A 21,834-nucleotide genomic window follows, 5' to 3' on the forward strand; every position below is an offset into this window, starting at 1 on the left:
GACTAATCTGTGGTGTATCCCCATGACTTATGTTCACGTCGGGAGGGCGTATGTGTTCATTAAGTCAACAGTGTTGCGCATGCAGCTACTTAATTTCCAAATTTTCTTCACTAATGTCATCCAGTCATCTGCAAAAATATTTCTTCATCTGTGCAACAAGTGGGGTCGTCGGTGAATAGGCACCATTAGAAAAGACCGATCGGTTAATCGGTCAGTTAAACCAGCACCTCAACACCGGTCTCGGGCCTCTGTCATGGGCAGTCTATTGAGCATGTCCCAGCCTCCAAACCAACCTGAGGGCGGCAGGCAAGCCATGGCGTGATTTGGAGAAAGCTGTAAAAATGGCTCCCTCTTGTGGCAAATGTCCTCCACGTCTCATTCACTCACGCACGCACGCACGCACACACACATACACATACAAACACAGTGCAGTTGTGTAATACTTAAGATACTGTGTGCGTCCTTCTTGTGAAGGTGCAAAGGTAGGCTCGGTGACACGGTGGTAGGTAAAAATACCACTTCTCTGTTGGTGACTATCTTCATCACAACCGCCCACTATAACCAGTCATACAGTACTTTGAGGAAAACACACAGCTTTATTCTAGTGTTTAAATAATTTCTTTCACCTACAGAACCCATTTTAATTATATTTCCAGAACTTTAATTGTTGCTATAACATTCTATAATATATAATACACAATAGGCTACTGATTAGTATATAATCCCTACACTTTGTAATCTAACCAGATTGTTGAGAAATAAATGTGTGTCTATGTGTAAGTAAACGCAACATTAACAGGTGATTGAACTTAGTTTTATATCCGGATAGGTTTACCTGGGCTGGGTGCGGTTAGTTGTCAAGTAATAAACCTGTTGTGAAATATCTGTCGGCCTGTCATAGTTTCCACAATGTCATTGATGTATCGCTATGGTTGGTGGTGAAGTCGTATATGTTTACGGCTTCTGTCACATGGTTAAAGGACGTGTGTGTGACACTGCTCTCTGGCCGGCGGATAGACAGATAGATGGGTGGGTTCCCTAAATGGAAAGTATGAGTCCCACCCACACCACTTAAATACAGTCAATACTGCGACTGGTCGAAGGAATAAGTCACGGCGTCTGAGAGAAGAGAGAAAGCAGCCTGAAGTAAGTACTAAAATCAAATAACTACCTAAATATACCAAGCTAGAATGATGCATGATATATTAGCAGCACGGTACAAGTTACATTTGGATAAGTGGCAACTATTTTTGGAGCTTTTAGTCTAAAGTTACTCGACGCTGTCGTTAGCCTGCAAACGTTTTTCCTGGTTTACCAGAAACGGGCGTCAAGACGACAGCCTTCGCTTATAGACGTAGCATCATTTTGCTGCTGTAAACATGTTCGTTAGCTCAACGTTATTCTTAGCTAGCTCGCAAATCTACAGCAGAGAGCAGAGTTCAATTGATAGAGTCGATAAAGCCGTATTATGTAAATTGGGTTGGGAGGCAGTTTCCGATAGGAGACTTGTACAGGCCTGAAGCAGCGCTGTATTAGCCAAGTTAGCCCTGCGTTCAAGAAGAAATGTTTGTTCGTGTTATAAGCTAAATGTCTGTTTTCCGTTGGCTAACATAAGCTTCTTAACGCAGCGTTAAAACTATTAGCGCTGTGCGTGACGAGCCAAGATATATTAATCAGCACACATGTCAAGTGTTTGGCCGAACTAATAATCTTATAACATGTAAAACTAAGTGAACATACACACCTAGTGTCACTACAAACTGAAGCTGGGATGTTCACAGGATGCTAAGATTAGCTATTAGTAGCCGTTACTGTGTTGTAACACCTTCGGAAGTTGTAGTTACCACGTATACGTGACTTAGAAACAAGATTTTTGACACTGACTGATGGATATTTTTACTAGCACCCAACCTCTCTGATCAAATATGGACGTGCAGATGCGTTAGTTGTTGCAGCTGTGCTTTTTTAGTTTTGTCACGGTTGACGTGTGAAAGGATTAGTCTACATAGAACATGTTTGCCTCTGCACAACATTTAAATGTGATGTCTAAACCTGAACCATTTAACCCTGAAGTAGACAAACCACATTTGTTCTGACCAAATGTGTTTTAACTGTTGATGAATTATTCCACATGATCACTTAGAGACAGCCTATGTTTTGCTGTGCTGGACATCAGCAGCGGGGCATGAGGAGGAAGTGTATGACAAGTCAAATTTATGTATTTAACATTTAGGTCTGTGACTGCTGATAACATTTGCCTGCAAACACCTGAAGGCAACACAGGAACATTCCTCTTATTGTGCCCATAAAATGCAAAGCAGAGAGGACTGTTCCATTCAGGTCCTCTGAAGTCAGTTTTACCATGGAACAAGAAGGCCTACTTGAACACAGGCTTTTCATACTAAGCTTAACCGAAATGAAAGTTTCCTCAACACCCCACCACTCAGCTAAAAGTGTGAGTGATCCAACAGCCTGAGAATGTTGGGGTTGCCCTTCATTAGATTGCAGTGACAGTGACACTGGCATTGCTGCATTCAAAAGATGGTGTATACAAAAAGCTCAATACTGAGTCAAGGAACTTGACCTATAAAGCAAACACGTGTTATATTTCCAATATAGCACATCACTATATAATTATTGTAAACGAGATCTAAATTTTTCAGTGCAGACACACTATAAAGATGCACCCGATCTTAAAAATTCTAATTGTTTATGTCTTCGTCAGTGAAGAATTCTGCCCAGTGGAAAAGAGGGGCAGGTTTGCATCTCATTGCGTGTTCAGCTGTTGCTATGTATGTCATGACATTCAGTATGTCTAAGGGTGCCATTAATAGATTTCTTTCTTTTAGTTATCCTTCATCTAAAGCAAAGCGCGCTTTTGTCTAAGTGGCTGCACAACATTTTTTAGTAGTAGGCCATGTTTGGCACCTCTGTTTGATTGAATGTTCTGTTCTATGTTTCAAGCCATGAGCTACCCTGGATACCCCCCTCAGGCAGGCGGATACCCTCCACAGCCTGGTGCTTACCCTCCACAACCTGGTGCTTACCCACCTCAGCCTGGAGCTTACCCTCCCCAGGCTGGAGGCTACCCTCCACAACCTGGTGGCTTTCCCCCACAGACTGGTGGCTTTCCACCACAGGCTGGTGGCTTTCCTCCACAGGCAGGAGGCTATCCACCACAGGCAGGAGGCTATCCACAGGCACCACCAGCAGGTAAGCCACTGCACCACACTGCTAAAGGAATAGTTGACATTTTGGCAATTGTGCTTATTTGCCCTCTTGATGAGAAGCTTGATGCCACTCTCATGTCTTAATAGTACATATAAAGCTAGTGCCAGCAGCCGTTTGGCTTAGCTTAGCACAGAAACTGGAAGCAGGGGGAAACAGGTAGTCTGGCTCTGTCAAAAAGTAAAAAACCCGAACTACCAGCACCTCTACAGTTCACTAATGAGCATGTTGTACCTTGTTTCTTTGTATGTAAATGTAAAAATGACACATTGTGGTTTAACAGGTGTTATATGCTGAACTATGTTTTGGCCATGGGCAGTGACTCCTTGCAGTCCTTTTTGCTACAGTCACAGTTCAGTTTTTTTTTAAGAAGATTAAACAAAGAGGATATAACATGAACATTTGTTAGCTTTAGAAGTGCCTGTAGGAAGACTTTGTTACCTTTGGACAGAGCCAGACAAGCTGTTGGCCTTGTTCCAGTCTTGCATGCAAAGTCAAGCTAACAAGCTGCAGGTTTTAGCATTCATATTTATCATACAGACACGAGAGTGATATTTATCTTTCCATCAAACTCTCAGCTAGCTAGTATATTTCCCAAAAAGTTGAACTATTCCTTTAAAGCTGCATTAAGTGAGCTGTGACCACTAAGGGGCAAGAACACTATAAAACAAATTCATAGAAATAAACTGATGTAGCAGTCGAGCATTCCATTAGATGATTCAAATCTATTTTGTAGAAAAATTTGTTTAAGTTAAGGTTAAGGTGTTCTGGTACCTATTTTAGAAACAGTGAGTCAGTTATCTCGTATTTGCAGGCAGAAGGGATCATGACACTTATAGTTAAGAGAGGAATTTTTTTCCCCTCAAAAACAAACAAACCTCTGCTGTTGCTAAGAGAAGCAAGTCCCACAGTCCATCGTTGGCACAGTACTCCCATTCTCTGTCTTGCACCCTTCACCTATCTGCTAACTACTTGGAAAGTGGGAAAAAGCAAGTTCCTGTTAGAAGGGTCATTCCTTTCTCAGTCTAATATTCTCAATTCTGTCAGGCATTTAGTAGCACAATACATCCTTAATGTTTCTGAACAGCTTTGTCTTTGTTGTCTGCTGCAGGCAGCTGGGGAGGTGGCCCTACTGGTGGATATCCCTCCATTGGTCTCGACAGCATGTCTAACCCTGGATACAACGCCGGCATGGTAAGTTTAGCCTAAAGAAATCACCTTCCACTGCACCCAGAATTCTTAATGTATGTGTAGTGCAACATCATCAGACTATTGCATTGAATATTCCAGTTAGAATGAATTTAACAGCCATTCATGGAATATCACATCCTTTCACTGTACGGTAAGACGTTTCCAAAGTCTGCATCTTAAAATCCTCAGCTTTGCCATTTTCTTTGTCAGCTCCTCTTTCCAGGTCTTTTTGCATGAGAAAAACAGCCATGTACTTCAACCTTATCCATACCTCTTAAACCTATCAATCTGATGCAACTTTTTTACCCGCTTTTCTGAGTCATTATCTTGTCTATGTTGTATTCTCATTTGTGTAATCATATATATATATGTTTCCATCTTATTACATAGCATGGCCGCACTTTGTTTGGATACCTGTATATCATAGCTGGGAGAAGTTCAAAACATTGGGAAAATTAACTTCAGTTCCAGAATATGGGACATTTACTTGGGAAATTGTTTAACATTGATGGATGCCATAAATAAATGAAACTCTAATCCAAAAAAGGTGTGACCTGCTACCTGTGCTTTGCATAAAATCACTTTCAATGATCTGTGCACATATCATGGAATGCCAATCTTTCCAAATCACAGGCCAGTCAGACCTCTGCAGGCATGGGGGGTTTTACTCCAAACCCATCCATGTACGCCCAAGCTCCTGGGGGATACCCGTCTCCCCCTCAGCCTAGCGGGTATGGTGCCCCCTTCCCTAACCAACAGTCATATGGCCTGTACCCACAGCCAGGAGGGACCATGCCCCAAAACCAAGGCCCAGGGATGGGATACCCTGGTCAGCCTGGCCAGCCAATGCCTGGATACCCCCGTGCACCATCACCCAACCCACCCATGGCTGGTTATGGAGGAGCACCAGCACACAACCCAGCCATGGCTGGTTATGGAGGAGCACCAGCACCCAACCCAGCCATGGCTGGTTATGGAGGAGCACCAGCACCGATGCCAGGGTACCCAAAGGTCCCTTCACCAAATCCATCCTACGGTGGAGGAGCCATGCCAGTAGCTCCACCTGTCAATGTAATATAATATGATATAATACTTTATAATACTTTTGACCCTATTGGTTACAAAATGAAATGTCTGTCTTGTTATTTGCCTCTCTGTTGTGATGAGTTGAAATACACACACACCTATGTATATGCTTTCACAATGTGATGTTTAAAAGAGAATGAACATTTTGTTGAAGTAACACTGTTTGCTTTGTGGAAATTGCTGTATTGTTTGTATTGTCAGAGAGGATTCAGGGGAACAATCAGGGACTTTCCTGGAGCTGACCCACTCAAAGATGTGGAGGTCCTGAGGAAGGCCATGAAGGGCTTTGGTGAGTTCTATGGACAGAGGCCCTAATCAGAGTGTGCTGTTTGCTATTTTGTGATTTCTGTCTTTGAGCTGTTATTATGCACATGGCACACTGAATGTTGTCCATTTGGGAATTGGAGTTAACTGTAAATTCTATTTCTTTTATTTTCTTCAGATTATAGCTTTTGCATTTAGAAAAATATTTCAAAATTTCAAGTGTAAGATTCATTTGTAAGTACAAATGAAATGAAGACATGTTTATCAGTGACCTGTGTCTAATTTGACATTTTGGGCTTGTCTGTGCAGGAACTGATGAGCAAGCCATCATCGACTTACTGGGGAGTCGGTCCAACAAGCAGCGCGTGCCTTTGCTCAGAGCTTACAAAACGTCCTATGGGAAGGTAACAGTCCTGTTCATGCTTACTGTTAAGTTTACATGTCGTTCATGAGGTACATAATTGTAGGGCTGTACTGATTAGATTAAAGCTACATTCATAAACTTGACTTTCAAATTCTAAATCAACATTAAATAGAATGTAACATTGCAGAGTTTTTGGAGCTTCAAGGTTTGAGGGTTGAAGTGGTTACTGCAACTCCAGACAGAAGCAGCTGTATCAATGTTCTCAAAACGTACATATATACAAGTATATTTATTATTTATATGCATTTTAATCTATTTATGTGGATGAGTTGTATTATGTAAGAAAGTTGATTTAATAAAAGAATACTAACTTATTTAATCCAATGAATCCAATGAATAATTTAACTGAAATTGAGGATTTTTTTTTTTTTTTTTTGGACATTTGCTTCATTGGAAAACCTCAATAGAAGCTTCAAATGTCACAAAAATGACATTCAGTACAGCCATACCTTGTTCCATTTTCCATTTTAGGAGAGTATGTACTTTAAAAAAAATTTGTTTGCAAGACAAATACTCAACATAGAATCATATGTGGCTCAGTGTGCATTACCTAGCAGTGCATAATGATGACAAGCAGAGAACAGGTGCTAGTGCTGCCACTAAAATGGAAAGGGGATTGGATGTTCTCAGAGCTCATTATAGTTATGCCACAGAGCTTCTTGTGGAAACCTTTCCACAAGACCAATTAATTGGAGTTATTTTCCGTTTTCAGGATCTGATTAAGGACCTGCATTCAGAACTGTCTGGAGACTTTAGGAAACTGGTCATGGCCACTTTGAAGACCCCAGCTGAGTTTGATGCCTCTGAGCTCCACAGTGCCATAAAGGTAAATGCTGATTTATAATCCAGGTTCTTATGTGGTTTTACATTGTAAACATTTGCTTGATTCTTATAATGAATCTTAGATTAAAAAAAGCATGTTGACATGTAGGTTGAATGAAGGTTTACTAAACAGGAATAATTGTGGCTGCTATAAGGCTAGAGGATGAGGGTGTCACATTGTCATTGTTTTGCCTTCCTAACAGGGAGCCGGAACTGATGAAGCCTGCCTGATAGAGATCCTGTCTTCCCGCTCCAATGCTGAAATCAAGGAGATAAACCGTATTTACAAACAAGGTGAGGCACCTCAGGACAACTAATGCACTACATTCCCCCTTTCCATTATCACACAGCTTTGCAACACTGTGTGGAAAAAGTTTTATTACATTAGTAGATAAGCTCTGTGTACTTTGATTTGGGTGCCACCATGAAATTTATAAATTCAGACTGACTTTATGTGCATCTGTTGCACATGAAGTCATTTAGTACACGCCTTTTTCGTCAGTAACAATGAATTTAATTCAAGGCTTCATTGCTGCAAATACACAAAAAGGTAGATCACAAATTTTAAAGAGTTCTTCAGTTTTATGGTTTATTTATCTGATTGTTCTGTGTTCTTTGCTATTTTATTTGTTAATGTGGTAATCCGCAGTATCTTAGTTTACTTTGCTAGTTAAAATGAGTTGTGGTCACCCTACCTATAGTATTTGCCTGAAAAGCTACTATTATATCAGTCTTGATTTAAGGGATTCAGTCATTCATGTTTGTGACTTGTTTAACTGCAAAAACAAAAGGTTCAAATTATTACTGTGTTTGTATGTGGTCTGTTTTGGCCTGTTTGTTTTTACAATATTTGTTTTGCCATTTCAGAAAACAAAAAGTCACTGGAGGATGCCATCAGTGGGGATACCTCAGGCCACTTCCGCAGGCTCCTGATCTCCCTCGCCCAGGTACAAATATGACACACAGTAATGATCTGCATACCTGACATCTCTCAGCAACTACTTTCAGATGTAATAAGGAAAATACTTTTTTTAAATGTTTTTTTAGGGCAGTCGTGACGAGAGACAAACCGTTGACATCTCTCTGGCTAAACAAGATGCTCAGGTAAAGTCTGCTTGATTTTAATTAATTATCAATGTTTGATGATTTATCTGCATGTTGGTAGTTTTTATCTTGTTAATAACTTGATCCATTGAATGCAAAGACATGTTGATTTGTACACATTTCCGTTCTTCTTACAGGCCCTGTATGCTGCTGGAGAAAACAAGCTAGGGACAGATGAGTCCAAGTTCAATGCTATTTTGTGTGCCAGGAGCAAACCTCATCTCAGAGCAGGTATTCTTTATGAAGACATGTTCTCAAACATAACAACTTTTGGTAGTTCAGTTAGCTGTTAGTTCTTGTTAGCTGTGTCACTGATGGTGTGTCTCTGTGTGTGTGTTTATAGTGTTTCTTGAGTACCAGCAGATGTGTGGCAGAGATATTGAGAAGAGCATCAGCAGGGAGATGTCCGGAGACCTGGAGAGTGGCATGCTGGCAGTGGGTAAGAATACATGTGCATCAGTTCAGGTCTATTCTTAGAAGAGCCACACCCATGTATTGTAATTCTGAGTCAGAACCTGCACCACGTAATTAGTTAATGACAAGTGAAGCGGCTTGACGTAACATTTAACCATCAAACATTTTCCATGCTCATTATAGAACGTACTGCATTACAGCTGTCATCAAGCACTTTTGAAAGTAGACACATTACTGAGTGCTGTTAAATGCATAATCTTTTCTTTTTCCTTTTTTTGGCAACATTTCTCTGGTTTATGGTACAGTAATCTGTTTTATTTGTATTCTTCCATTGGTTTTCATTGTGAGGTGGTGTGCACTGCAGTGGTGGATGTTTTTCATTTCAGCCTTCTGGACAATGTTGTTGTTACCCATTTTCAGTGGCATATATATTTTTTAAATATAACTTGATTTAAAGCTGCATTAATCTACTGGCCACTAGGGAGGAAATTCCCATAAATGAGCTGCAAAACACAGTGTCACCTTTTATGAAAGCTGTAATGGCTAGCATATATGCAGACAGTTGCCTGCAGATCTTGCAGACACAGAGCAACATTATAATCTGATCAGGGTCATGTTTCCTGCCACCTGATGAATGTAAATCTAATATTATTCACCTTTTTTGGTCTCCACCAAGTCCTGAGAAAATTATCTGGTAATGAAGTTGCAAGGTGTTATTGATCTTCTCTGTTTTCCATTTAGTGTGTGGTTTTGCCATTTTGGCAGTGTGGTTGTTGTGTTGATGAGAAAGGGGCAGACTGAACAGACAGTAAATGCACTGGCCTCAAACAGGCTTAAAAGCTCAGTAGAGCTGTCCACATAGTCATTTTATTAAATATTGATTAATGCAGCTTTCATTTTGCGTGTTGGCAACTTTTTATTTTCCTTTGGTGTGTACATAGCTTGATTGTTCATGGTTCGGTGTTCAGATGGCACATAAGTAAAGTATCATTGTCTTCATCATCCTCACCTTGCAGTAATAAATATTGGTGTGTTCTGTACAATGACTTGATAAGTAATTTGCTGATCTTGTTTGTAGGAAAATGAAAGAGAGAAAGTATGAACTGAATATATTTTCTCTGTTTCAGTGAAGTGTATTAAGAACACACCTGCCTACTTTGCTGAGAGGCTTTACAAATCCATGAAGGTGAGACACCCTCTCATGTTTTTGATTGTAATTTTCTATACATTGCTAAAGCATCATGTTTAATTTATGTCACCCTGTGTGTGCACGTGTTCAGGGAGCTGGGACCAAAGACAAAACCCTGATCCGGATCATGGTCTCCCGCTCTGAGGTTGACATGCTGGATATCCGCCAAGAGTATGTCAAAAACTACGGCAAATCGCTGTACACACACATTTCTGTAAGTATCTTCGTCACATATCCTGTTTGATACAAATAAACCTGCAGCCGCATGGGTGATTTAAAAAAAATGCAACATGATATTATGACACAAAGGTCTAAATAATTTGCCTATGCATTTGTTTTCTGTACAGGGAGACACATCAGGAGACTATAAGAAGCTCCTACTGAAGTTCTGTGGGGGCAGCGACTGAAAAGGAAACAGTGACCAGCCACCTTATAGAAATATTTTCTACGAATATGTTTTCTGCCTTTACCTATATGCACTATATATAAACTGCAAACCTGCATGCCATGCCAGTGCTCACAATGCAATGTTTACCTATTTTTAAAAGCATCAATATTGCTACGCATTGTTCCTTTTCTGTATATTATATGCACAAAAGGTTTTAGATTTTTTTCACTTGGGCTTTCTTTGCTGGATATTAAGGTTGAATATACATGGTCATACAATCGATTTGCAAGAGATTACATTTGAAGTTTAAGAGCTATATATATTTTTAAGATATTTTATTTCAATTGTGCCAATATGATCAGCTATCTAATGATATCTGGCATGTTTATCAGTAAATTTCCTAATGTTCAGCCATGCTGAATTAAGTATCAGACATAGAATACGTAGCAGCTAAATACCAAAGTTGTGTGTTATTTTTTTGCAATTGTATAATCTCTTCTATATTTTGTCTTCGTGTAACTACTTTTTCATTATAGTTATGCTGTATCTGCAGTAGATGCTTTAATTTGTATATCGTATATGTCGTACAAACGTTTGGCTGCTGTCTAAAACATATCGACATAAGCATAAAACATAGAATGCAATCATTTGATAACAAACTTTGATTTCCGACAACAGTTTTCTGAAGTGTTCCTGAGCCTGTGTCGTGATATTTTTTATACAATCCTGTTTATCACTAAGGGGTAAACCTCGCTCCGTCCTTGCTTTCTGAACGCCTGAGCCCCTTTAAACTGGATGCCCCTTTCGTACCATCGTGATTGTCATGACTATGCTCAAAAAACATCTGTTCGGAACATTCCACAACTTTCCCAGTTGTTTGTTGGTCCTGTCCCAACTCTTTAGAAATGTGTTGCTGACGTCAAATTCAGAATAAGCAGAAAAAATCAATAAAGTTGATGAGGTCAAACATTATATTGTCTTTGTACTGTTTTCAATTGAGTATATATCAAGATACGTTACCACACTCTGTTTTATTTCTGTTTTGCACAGTGTCACAAATGTTTTGGAATCCAGGCTGTAGCATGTGAAACTCAAAAATCACATTTCATAGATTGTTGTTGATTTTAACTTTTATGAGTCTCAGAAAATAAATACTGAGAATGGACACGGGAGGTATTTGAGGTTCATTACTTGCAAAATAAACTAAAAAAAAAACAAAATCAATTCAAGTAATGTCTTGTTATATCCCTTTACTGATCCACATGCAAGGTTATCTCTACACGTGATACAAATGGTTTTCATTGGCTTACAAACCAATTACAGTATCCAAAACTGCCATGACCTTCTCATGACTGCTCTGATACTGTTTGCACTCTGTAGTAGACACAGCTAGCCAGTAGAGAGCAGTAAAGTCTTCAGTCAGCTACACCAGAAATGTGAATTTCAACAAACATAGCTCCTTACAAACGCTCAGCGTGAAGAATATGAATCATTATACAATGGCATTAAATCAATAACCAAGAACTCAGTTCAGTTTAAATATGTGCAGGCAACATAAACAAGCATCTCCATTCTCTGACACTGAATATGTTGAAAGTCTCGGTCAATGGCAAAAACCAACTGGTAAATACACAGCATTTTACACAATCAATACAGATACATAATTCCTCGTTCCTTAAGGGGTGTAAGGCAAGCGTGCGTGGCTGCTCACGGATCTCTTCATGCCTTATTACGTCCTGTTGGCTTCATTTAAAATGCTATTGAACACAGTTGACTGTAGAGACGTGGCTCTGCGCTCGGCAGGCTATAGTAGTGTGTGTGAGTTAACTGCACTACGATCAATACTTTTGTGAAGTAGGTGGGGGGGGGGTACATAAAGCTGCCTTGGCCACAATAAACAAGTCTAGCATGTCTGCAGTGCTGTCGGGACCCTTGGGTAACAGCCATGCTGGAAGAATCATTTTTTTTGTGTGTTCGTGTTAAAATTGACTAGAAATGGCAGAAAAGGCTCGAGGGCTTTAGATACATGTATAGATTACAATAAGTAGAAGTTTAATGAAGATTAAATGTGATTAGATTGGTTTTGAGAAGATAATTTAGACATCATTATATGAGTTTTATATGGTAATTTCAAAGTGTTCCAGGATGGATCTGCCAACATTGTACTTTTGATATCATTATGATCAGAAACCTCCCATCTGTTGCAGGCATCCAGCTGAAGGCTGTGTAATTTACTGTTAATTAAAAACCAAGAATTGCCTAATTTAAAGTCTATTATAACTCTGATCATTTGGGAATCCTCTCAAGAGTGCCTTGAGGTCTGAGGTATTGTGGGGAAATGATGGCTTTAAATTAAAATGTCGTAAAAAAAAAAATGCTAGCATGATGATGGACAGCAGCAAACTCTCTCTCTCTAACTGCCTCCTTGTTGAATTGTTCATTCAACACCTCTGCAACACTATCATTCATGTGCATACTCGGAGGGTTGAAGGTAAAATAGGTGCACCATTGCTGAAGATGAATTATGTAGAGATGCAGTAAATAAGAATGTGTCAAAAGTGAGTAGATAATAGAGTAATTGTTTTGCCACCTTTAGCACAGACGTTCCATTAACTAAATCCCTGTTCAGACTGGCACTGAAATAAAAAAAAATCCATAAAATATTCTGTTTCAGACTATTTGGCCAGGATAAATGATGGATATGCTTGCTGACAGTCTCTTCAATAAAAGATAAAGCTATTATCTTCCCTGATCTTGGCTGTCTGATAAACAAATCTGTTTAATAATATTTCAGTAAATTATCAGACAGCTAGAAACACCACCCCTGTTGTCTAAATAATAAACTCGTTCGTATCCCCAAGATAAAAAGCATCAGGCTGTCTTCTCTATTCAAATGCATGTCCTCAGAAGTAGGGTACAGACACAGCCGTCCAATCTGTGTCAGCAGTGGGGACTTGCCTCCCTTTGATATGAATGAATTGTAATTAATTTTTCATCTAAAGGGGATAGCACATGGTTGCACAAGCTATGGAGCCAGCATGCCAGGGAAACAGAGAGGGAGGGGGGCGAGAGAGGGAGAGAGTAGTAGATGTCACAATGAGATTCAGTGCATGCATGAATAAGGTCACGGTTTGAGAGGTATGCCTGCAGACGCCTGCCCCTGTGCCAACAATCTCTATTCAGATGTAAACTGAAAGCAGAGCGCATCCATCATCATCGTATTGTATTTCACAAATCCCTACAAAAATACACATTTCGTTTATTGCCCTAACATGTTGATTGTATGTCCACATATGGCTCACTGCTCCTCTATTTTATCCAAAACACAGATGCAGTACACACTGAAACTGGCTGCAGCGCAGCTTGGATATAGAGACATGGAGCATTAGCCTGTGCCCACACCGACAGTGTTATGCAAGAGCTGAATAAAACCCTTATATTTTTAGCACTGCACAAGCATTTTCCTGAATAAAATGCTAAATATACTCAGTGAGGATAAATTTGATTATGGGTGCACTGATCTGATGTGACGAGAATCACATCACACTAATGAAATTTAGACAAAAACAACAAGGATTCAGATCCTTAATTAGAAGTAGTAATACTGCAATATGAAAATTCCTCCACTCCAAGTAAAAATCTAGTATAGAAAGTAAGTGTACTCATAATGCAGAAAAATGGCTCCTGTGAGTGTTATACTATAATTATTTGACAATTATTAGGTCTGCTGTTGCATTCATCTGTAATTAGTAATGTGTAATGTAGTTTGTCGCTATTGTTTTTATTATTGTATATCCTGCTAGGTTTATTTTCATCTGTCAAATCATTATATTTTATAAGATCACCGTATTGCATGTAAAGTCTGAAACTGAAAGGTACCAGAAATCAGAATCACCATTGCTGGCCAAATGTGCATACCTGGACTTTGGTTTGAAGTTGCTCTAAATGTACTTAAACACAAGAAAACATAGGTGTATATTATAGATGTATACAAAAAGCAACAATGAGCGGCAACATACAATGTCTGCATGCAAGTCAAGTGTCTCTGTAAATTGTAAACAACACAAATAGTGCCAAGAAATAAATACTGAATGGACATAAATAAAGTAGGTGGTTATATAATACATGTCTCTATATACAGTATATACAGCGTGCAGCATTTATTTTGACAACGATGGACATGTACATGCTCAAAACAGTGTGTATTTTAAACCCTAGATATATAATTTAAAATGTATAGGTAAGTGGATGTTTTAGTGTTACAGGGTTATTGACACTATATGACTATTACAGCTGTCCGTTTAGTGATGTGAGAAGAAACTGTTCCTCTCACATAAAATAATAAAATGGTGTGAAATAAATGTTGTGGAGTAAAACGCATCATATTTCCATGTGAACTGTTGTGCAGTATTAACTATGAGTCGCAAAAACCGGAAATGCTCACGTAAAGGTACAAGTGTCTCAAATGTGTACATACGCACAGTACTGGAGTGAATGTGCAGCAACATTCCATCGCGGCAGACAGCAGACGAATGGATTTTATGCATATAAATGGTTGCTTTCCTGTCAGGATGAACTCACTCTCTGCCCATTTTTACCCGCACATCCATGTCTTTAATACATCTCCAGATTTTCATGCAAATTCTCTCCATTCTCATTTTTTCCGCCTGGGATTTTCGACGTACTACGGAGTGATGTGTACGCCCATTGAAGAAATGGGTGTGTTTTCCCAAAACGCCGCCCCGTTTCGCCTTATACGGTCATTGAACGGAACGTTGATTGACAGCGGGCAGCAGCTGCTGAGTTGCTCAGACATGGCGGAGGATACAGTGTAACTGGGGAACAGCGGCGGAGTTACGTGAGTTTTCCCAGCAGTTGAATCGTCTAAGGGAGCATTAAATGACACACAAGAGGAGGACAATGTGTTCGGCTAAAGCGTACTCTGAGGGGAAGCAAAAAACGACCTGAACTGCCACACACGAGTAAGATGGAAAAATGTATCGCTGTTTAGTGCAGTCAACAGCCTTGGGCAACAAATATGGCTTCTTGTGCCTTTTTCAATATGCTATAAAAATTGATCTCCCGTGCGAGCTAATGCCGTGGTGGCTCCGGCTAACTTCTGCAAGCCGCGGTAAGTTAAGTTCAATAGTCGCTCGGTACTTTTGATCGGTGAGGATATCGCATCCACTTGGCCGTCTGGGTTAGCTGGGAAGCTACGGAACTACAGCGGATAGCAATGGAGCCAAAGCACAAAGAGTTGCTCGACCAGTGCCACCAGAACTTATTGGAGTCCATAACAGATGCGGACCGAGTGATCGAGCTGCTGATAGTTTCTGGTACCCTGAGCCAGCTCGATAGGTTCGAGCTGGACCAGAACTGCTCGTCCAGCGCCGAGAAAGTGGACCACCTTTTGAAGATGCTGATGAACAAGGAGAGCGACCATTTCCTCGACCTGTGTGTGGCCCTGGAGAAGGCATACCCTGACCTGCATGCTGCTCTGTTCAGCAACAACGGCGGAGGACCTGTGGACCACTCCACCGGTAAGAGCTGTAGCACCGGCCGCTCACAAACAGCCTTTCACTTGCATGTAAAAACGAGTGGACCGGCCGCTGCGTGACCCGTGCTGTTAGTACAATCTGGGTGGTCTGGCGCAAGAAGACCGTGTGTGGATAGCTGCACAACAGCAAGGCTCTGACTTGATTTATTATTAACAAAAAAAAAAAAAATCTGTATAAAACGATAATAAAGGTTCATGTGAAGGTTGCATGGGCAGGCGACGGTCTTCCTTACAACGTGATTGCACGTTTGTAATCAAAAGTCAGTGAGTGCAACATTGGGTTAAATGTGCAAAACGTAATGCGCCAGCCTGTGTCTTTAAACTAAATATTCCCCGTGCCCTGCAGATCTAATGCAATTCAGCCAAGGCCTTTTCTGTCATTACTCTGAGCCATCCTGCCCTAACAGGCTCTCTCTCCCTGTCACTGGTGTGTGTGTGTGTGTGTGTGTGTGTGTGTGTGTGTGTGTGTGTGTGTGTGTGTGTGTGTGTGTGTGTGTGGTGGCTTCTGCTACATGTAGCTTGTGATATTGGAGCACTGTTAAAATAGAGAAAAAGATCAATTCACTGATATTCAACACAAACTCCAATTTGTTATCAGTGGCCTGATGTGGTTATGGTACATTAGGTAGCCTGATTTGTTTCCATGACAACGGGTGTACCTCTGACATGTTGGTCCATATTGACTTGACGTGGGTGTGTGTGTGCAGCCCACCCATGCATGCTTGCAGACTTGAAGCATGGTGCAGATCAGTCCAGCTTCCCAATGTGGGGAGAAAAAAACCACACTGGTGTCCTAACAATGTCAGATTCAAGCAGCTTGTTATTATTTTTTGCCTACACTTTAATTACAGTCTTTTGATTTGCACTTGTGTCCTCGCAGCAACTGCCTGCACTTCAGCGGGCTTCGGTTGTCGTCGCGCCGAGACAAAGGGCAACCAAGTGTGAAAGCCTTGTCTAGTTTTGCCTGTTCTGCTGTGTCTGAGCGACTGAAGCCAGTGGCTTACTCACAACCAGCGTCTTGCCCCCGGGGCCTGAATGCAGGATGAGCCTCGAGAGATCCGAAAGTGGGGAGGAGATGCAGAGCGCTGCCTCTGTTTGACATATTCCACAAGCAAAACAGGCGCGCCGGGCCGTCTTGCGGATCATCTCGACAGGGCTGAAGCTTTATTTCAAACGCACATGTCTGTGTCCTTTTTTTGAAACACACCGTGTGATCTGTAGTTCACAGCTGCCAAGTTGTAGCGTGTCTCTGTCTACTACTCTCAAGCAGGCTGTAGCAGGTAATGCTGAGTTGGTGTCTTGCTGCTCTGCTGACTGGATCGCTAATGCTTCCTTAAGCTTTATTGCTTCCTTGCATTGAGTGTTGCCGCTGCAGAATAACACTCACCCTGAGCTACCCCGAAACACGTTGACAGTTGTTTACCTGTGAGCAGCTGTGAAATTGGCCCCTCTGTTAGCCCCTTGACTCTGGCTGGACTTGACAAGGTGGATTTGGGCTTTTCTTCACACACCTTTTTACAGATTGCGGCACTGGGGCCTCAGAGCTGACCTGCCCTGTGCTAGGAGAGAGTGAGTCCCAGTTGTGAGTCTGGCTAGTCAGCCCGTGGTTATTCAACAGAGGATTAGGCCCTGCTCTCCTCTCTCTGGTGTAAACTCTCTCTGCGAGGCACGCTTTATCGTGCCTCCACAGTCCTCTGTATTAGCCGCCACGCTCTTGGCTCCTTCTGTTTTGACTCAAGCGTTGTGTCTTGTTGTTTTCCTTTCAACGTGCTTTTTATTATCTTTTAGCGGAGCGATTCGGGCTGATGCGATTACCACATTTTAACCACACTTGCGATAGACCGAAGACAAGCCACTCACAGAGCGCCTCCGGGCAGAGGGGCTAGCGGCACACGGGGATGAAATCCTCAGAGCCCCCGTGTGTCTGAGAGGGAATGTGAGTGTGTGATGAGTCTTGCTGATAGCAACCTGCTCTCAAATCATCCTCCTCTAATGCCGCCCGCCACGCTCCCGTTCGCAGACGTGCATCCTTTGCCAGCTGAGCCTCCATACACGCACGCTTATGAAACCACCCGAACTCCAAAGAAGCATCCTCACCCCAGAGGAAAAGCATACAGACGCACACACAAATGCTCAGTTGTTTAAAGCTCAGGCTTTCTAAATTATTAGTGTTTTGCTGGCAAACTCTGACACATTGGCTGTAGAGAACATGCAAACAGATCATTCATTATTTAGCCTGTTTTGTGCATCAGCATGCTTGGGGACACTCTTTTTTTTTTCCAACAAATTCTCTAACTCTGAATAAACTACGGAGCAGAACGTTCCCTCAGAATAGGGGATATGAAGTTTTGCTGCAGAGCGAGAGCCCTTTTCTGCATTCTCAGACAGAAGTGAATTCACTCCATAAATCCAAGCGGCTGCAATCAAGCTGATTACATGCCTGGGGTTGTGTGCTCATCTCCTTCCCGCTCTGTATGGCCAATATTCTACCCGAAGGAATAGAGCCATAGAGGAGATGTACCTGCGCCCTCCCACCCCCTTCAGATTCAAGGGACTGTTACAGTGATTTAAACTCACTCCTAGAGGAGGGCAACGCAATTCTCCTTGACAGGATGCAGCGTCCACAACCCTCTTCTTCTGCTGTCTGTTCGACTTCATTTTCCCATCCTCTTCCTTTCCCGTTCCATCCATCCCTTTTCGACTTTCTTTCTCTTTTCTCTGACTCGTTATGTCCCCCCCCCGCGCCGAGCGGTTTCGTTTCTCCACACACTTAAATGGAGGGACACACCAGAGAGACAGAGGAGGGTGACAGAAAGAGGGGAGCAAGAGAGAGGGAGACAACAGGCCTTTTGTTGAGAAGTTGAGCAGGCCCAAAGTGCCCAGTCAGCAGCTTGCTCTGTGTACAGCAGCCTAGGACATAGGCCTGTGTGTGTCTCTGTGTGTGTGTGTGTGCATGTGTGTGTTTTGTTGGGGTTGGGGGGATATTGCTCGCTTCTCTGTCAACCAGTTTCTGTCTCACTCCATAAACCACAGTGGACAGGCAGAATGAGTTATGACCCTGACGCTCTTGTCACGACCGCTGCTCTTAAATATCTCCCATGGGCTGGACCTGGGATCCCCCCCCACTCTCTCTCTCTCAGTGACGCACACCGCCACTCACCTCATTGCCCCGCTCTCTTTCCCCTCACCGCTCTTTGTACCTCAGCACGGCTTCATTCCCTTCTTGCCGTGTTCTCAGCGTGCAGAGGACGCCATCAATTCGTCTGCCGCTAACCGATGTTTCTGCTTAGGTGTGATTGATGACACCCGAGTAGATCACGTTTTATATGAGTCGTCGGTGCAAGTTTTATTACATTGCAGCATCCCAGTACAGCCGGCAATGCAGGCTTCCCTGCGCTGTTTAAAGAAACCAGTACGTGCTGCTGAGTTTGGCGCTGGAGCAATGAATCGATTAGTAGTCAGCTGTAAAAATCAATCGGCAAAAATCATTTGAGGGAGGTATTCATCAAGTATTTATAGGATTCAAATGTGAGGATTTTCTCAGTTTTTATCATTGTAAAATAAATATACTTGGTTCTGTTGGTCTGACAAAACAAGCAATTTGAAGACACCTTAATCTTTTGTAGACTAAATGCTCAAATAATGGAAAAAAGAATCTAGATGAATCAGTACTGAAATGATCAATGGCGGCCTTAGTTGAGCTGTAATTAGCAGTGTTAATGGCATCGGGTTTCATGTCAGTAATGTTGCTCAATAAATCCATCTAATCAAGGCCTGAGATGCAGGCTAATGAGAGGTTAACCGCAGCACTTTCACTGGGTCATTGATGTTATCGTTCCGGTTGAATTCTGTCGTTCTCCTACACGGCGCCTCTTGCGTGCGAAACTTGTGTATTTTTTCACTTTAGCATTAATATCTGATGGCAGGTTTATCTACACTCTGCTTGTGTGAACCACAGCCAGGAGGCTGTACTGTGGAGCAGGACTTCATTACCATTTTACACATGTTCCCCCCACATCCTAATTACCCCACAAGGTAGAGGAAATGCCAGCATCTAAATGTTTACCAGGGCTATGAAGTCATGGAAATAAACAGCTTCTCTCTTTGTGTTACCATCCCCCCACCTCTACTTTCTATCTTTTTTTTTCTTTTTTCTGATGTATTGTGCTTTGTTCTGCTGTCTTTTCAGTCTATCCCTCCTGTCCTCTCCTCCCATCACAGTGTCCTAGCTTGCTCTACCACTCTAATTGCCTCGTCTCTCCATCTGTTTAGTTCTCTACCTCTTTATCTGGCCTCCCTACACCTGCTAATTTGTCCTCCAAACTCTGGCGCCTGACTCCGTTTCGGATCTGACTTGTAACCACCAGCACACGATGGTGTTGGTGATGGTGGCAGTTGAAATGTGAAGAAGTTCTCAGAGAAGATCTGGGTTGTTTTGGGGTTACGTGGCATGCACCTTTTAACAAATAAGCTAGAATATGGCTTGTTTTTTGACTGCGAGGTTGTTTTGGGGCATCGGCATGATTCAGAAAATATGATGACAGCATTAATGCCATTGCCAAGAGGGCCTTTGTTGGATCTCATTAATAAACATACATTTATTTACTTACATGGGGGAGCTAGAATCATTCAGATGTGTCACCAAGCTTTTACATTATGTGCTTTACACAGTGGGATAGAGGGACTGCAACGCAACACATTTTGCCAGGCTCATAATTGCTGTATACAATAGGACAGGCCTACCTGTCATATCTGCAGTGTTCGCTCTGAATAATGATCATGTGCGCTGCTCTTCTACGCTGGAGTCCATTCTCTTGACCTTTAAAAAATTATTGTGTAGTTTAATCACTGAATTATCTGAACTCACTCTGAAAATGCTTTCTGAGTCTCTGTAGACTCCGCTGTGATTAAATATGAAGGGAATGTCACAAAGATTGCCCAAATTCCAGCAGTGGGTTTATTCCACACAGACAGGCTTTTTGCCAGCGTTTTGGCTCTTATTTGTACTCGCAGTATGGAGCAGAGCATTTGGAGGACGTGCTGCAGACATCTTTCACCTTTTTGTTTTTGACCCAACCTTTGGCACGAGCAAGCTGTTCAAAAAGAAATTATATCTCATTTATGCTGAGCTAGGGCTCTTTGCACAGAGAAAGCCCATTATGGTTTGCTGATAATCAGCTGGGCTGGATTGCACTCAGGGGCTTTTTTGGACTTTGGTGCTGCTCAGCATTAGTGGCAGGTCTGCACGGCTGGAGTCCAAGGATCTCTTTATGTCTTTTTCTACGCATCTCCCTTACATGTTTCCACGGATCAAAAATGAGTATAATACTACATCTGGGGAGGATGGTCTTGTATTTGAGTCAACAGTAGGGCAGATCTTATTTTGAGACACGCCACGGGGCAGACTTGTTACCTTGTGATGCAGCTGGATTCGCAAGATCACACGCGAGAATCCATCTTTCCAAGCTTCAAGTTATGTCCTCTTGGCTAGACCGCAGTTGTTCGGAGCAATCAGCATCTTACGAGGAACTACCGGCAGCTATGACCATGGTTTCATTTCGACGACAAAAATAATGGCGGCGTAGATGCTGCTATGAAATATCAGAGCTGGAGAGTATTTCTTTACATGTCCGGTTAACAGACCCGGACCTATGAGTGAAAAGGGTGGGTGGGTTTGACCACAGGCCTAGATGAACATGGAGCTGTGAGTCAGGCGATGTGCGTGTGGTGGAGTAATCAGGGCTCATGGCGTCATCATGTTAGATGTCTTCATGTTTATGCTGAGTGTAGACTCCTTAAATCAGATGATCAGTCCTTTACCCCGGCAACAAGGCTTTCGCTGGCACATTGCCCAGGATCTTGGCCAGTGTTGTCATTGCCCAGAAGTTGGGCCCACTGCATGGCTTACTGGAAGACCCAGAGTGCAGGGAGGGAATTAGACGAGGGAATTTATTTCGCGTTTCTTTGCAGATGTAGCCACTGCATGATATAGATCGAATTTGGTTTTGTGACGAGGTGCAGGGGAGGATACAAGTGTGTGAGATGGAAGGTCAAATCTTTCTTGCCATGTGATTGTCCCTTTGCTGGGCGTCCGCCTAAATAAGGCTGCCCAAAAATACTGGATCGTAACCACACAAGGCCAATCCACTTTAAATTCTTAGTATTTT

At 42.0% G+C, this 21,834-nt stretch overlaps 2 protein-coding genes across 6 annotated transcripts in view; both read left to right on the forward strand.

Annotated features, from left to right (window-relative positions):
* The first annotated feature begins 988 nt into the window (after positions 1-988).
* On the forward strand, positions 989-11,082 carry anxa11a (annexin A11a). 3 transcript variants are annotated; one of them, XM_041947551.1, is made up of 15 exons: positions 989-1,146; positions 2,965-3,213; positions 4,340-4,422; positions 5,053-5,490; positions 5,707-5,794; positions 6,079-6,173; positions 6,906-7,019; positions 7,219-7,309; positions 7,883-7,962; positions 8,063-8,119; positions 8,257-8,350; positions 8,463-8,558; positions 9,661-9,719; positions 9,814-9,936; positions 10,070-11,082. In XM_041947551.1, the coding sequence occupies exons 2-15, from the start codon at positions 2,967-2,969 to the stop codon at positions 10,127-10,129; spliced, it is 1,725 nt and encodes a 574-aa protein (XP_041803485.1). In that variant the 5' UTR covers positions 989-1,146; positions 2,965-2,966; the 3' UTR covers positions 10,130-11,082. The 3 variants fall into 3 exon arrangements, with proteins under 3 accessions (XP_041803485.1, XP_041803486.1, XP_041803484.1); XM_041947552.1 differs by having other exon boundaries at positions 5,200-5,490; XM_041947550.1 differs by lacking the exon at positions 989-1,146 and having other exon boundaries at positions 2,955-3,213.
* Positions 11,083-14,939: 3,857 nt separating this feature from the next.
* The window catches only part of dlg5a (discs, large homolog 5a (Drosophila)), a 37,317-nt gene continuing 30,422 nt past the window's right edge, over positions 14,940-21,834 (forward strand). For all 3 annotated transcript variants that reach the window (XM_041947959.1, XM_041947961.1, XM_041947960.1), the window contains exon 1: positions 14,940-15,650. In XM_041947959.1, the coding sequence (XP_041803893.1) occupies positions 15,347-15,650 (304 nt within the window). In that variant the 5' untranslated portion in view covers positions 14,940-15,346. The remainder of the gene's footprint in view (positions 15,651-21,834) is intronic.

Source organism: Chelmon rostratus, chromosome 11, assembly GCF_017976325.1.
Source record: "Chelmon rostratus isolate fCheRos1 chromosome 11, fCheRos1.pri, whole genome shotgun sequence".
In the NCBI taxonomy this organism is placed as follows: Eukaryota; Metazoa; Chordata; class Actinopteri; order Chaetodontiformes; family Chaetodontidae; genus Chelmon; species Chelmon rostratus.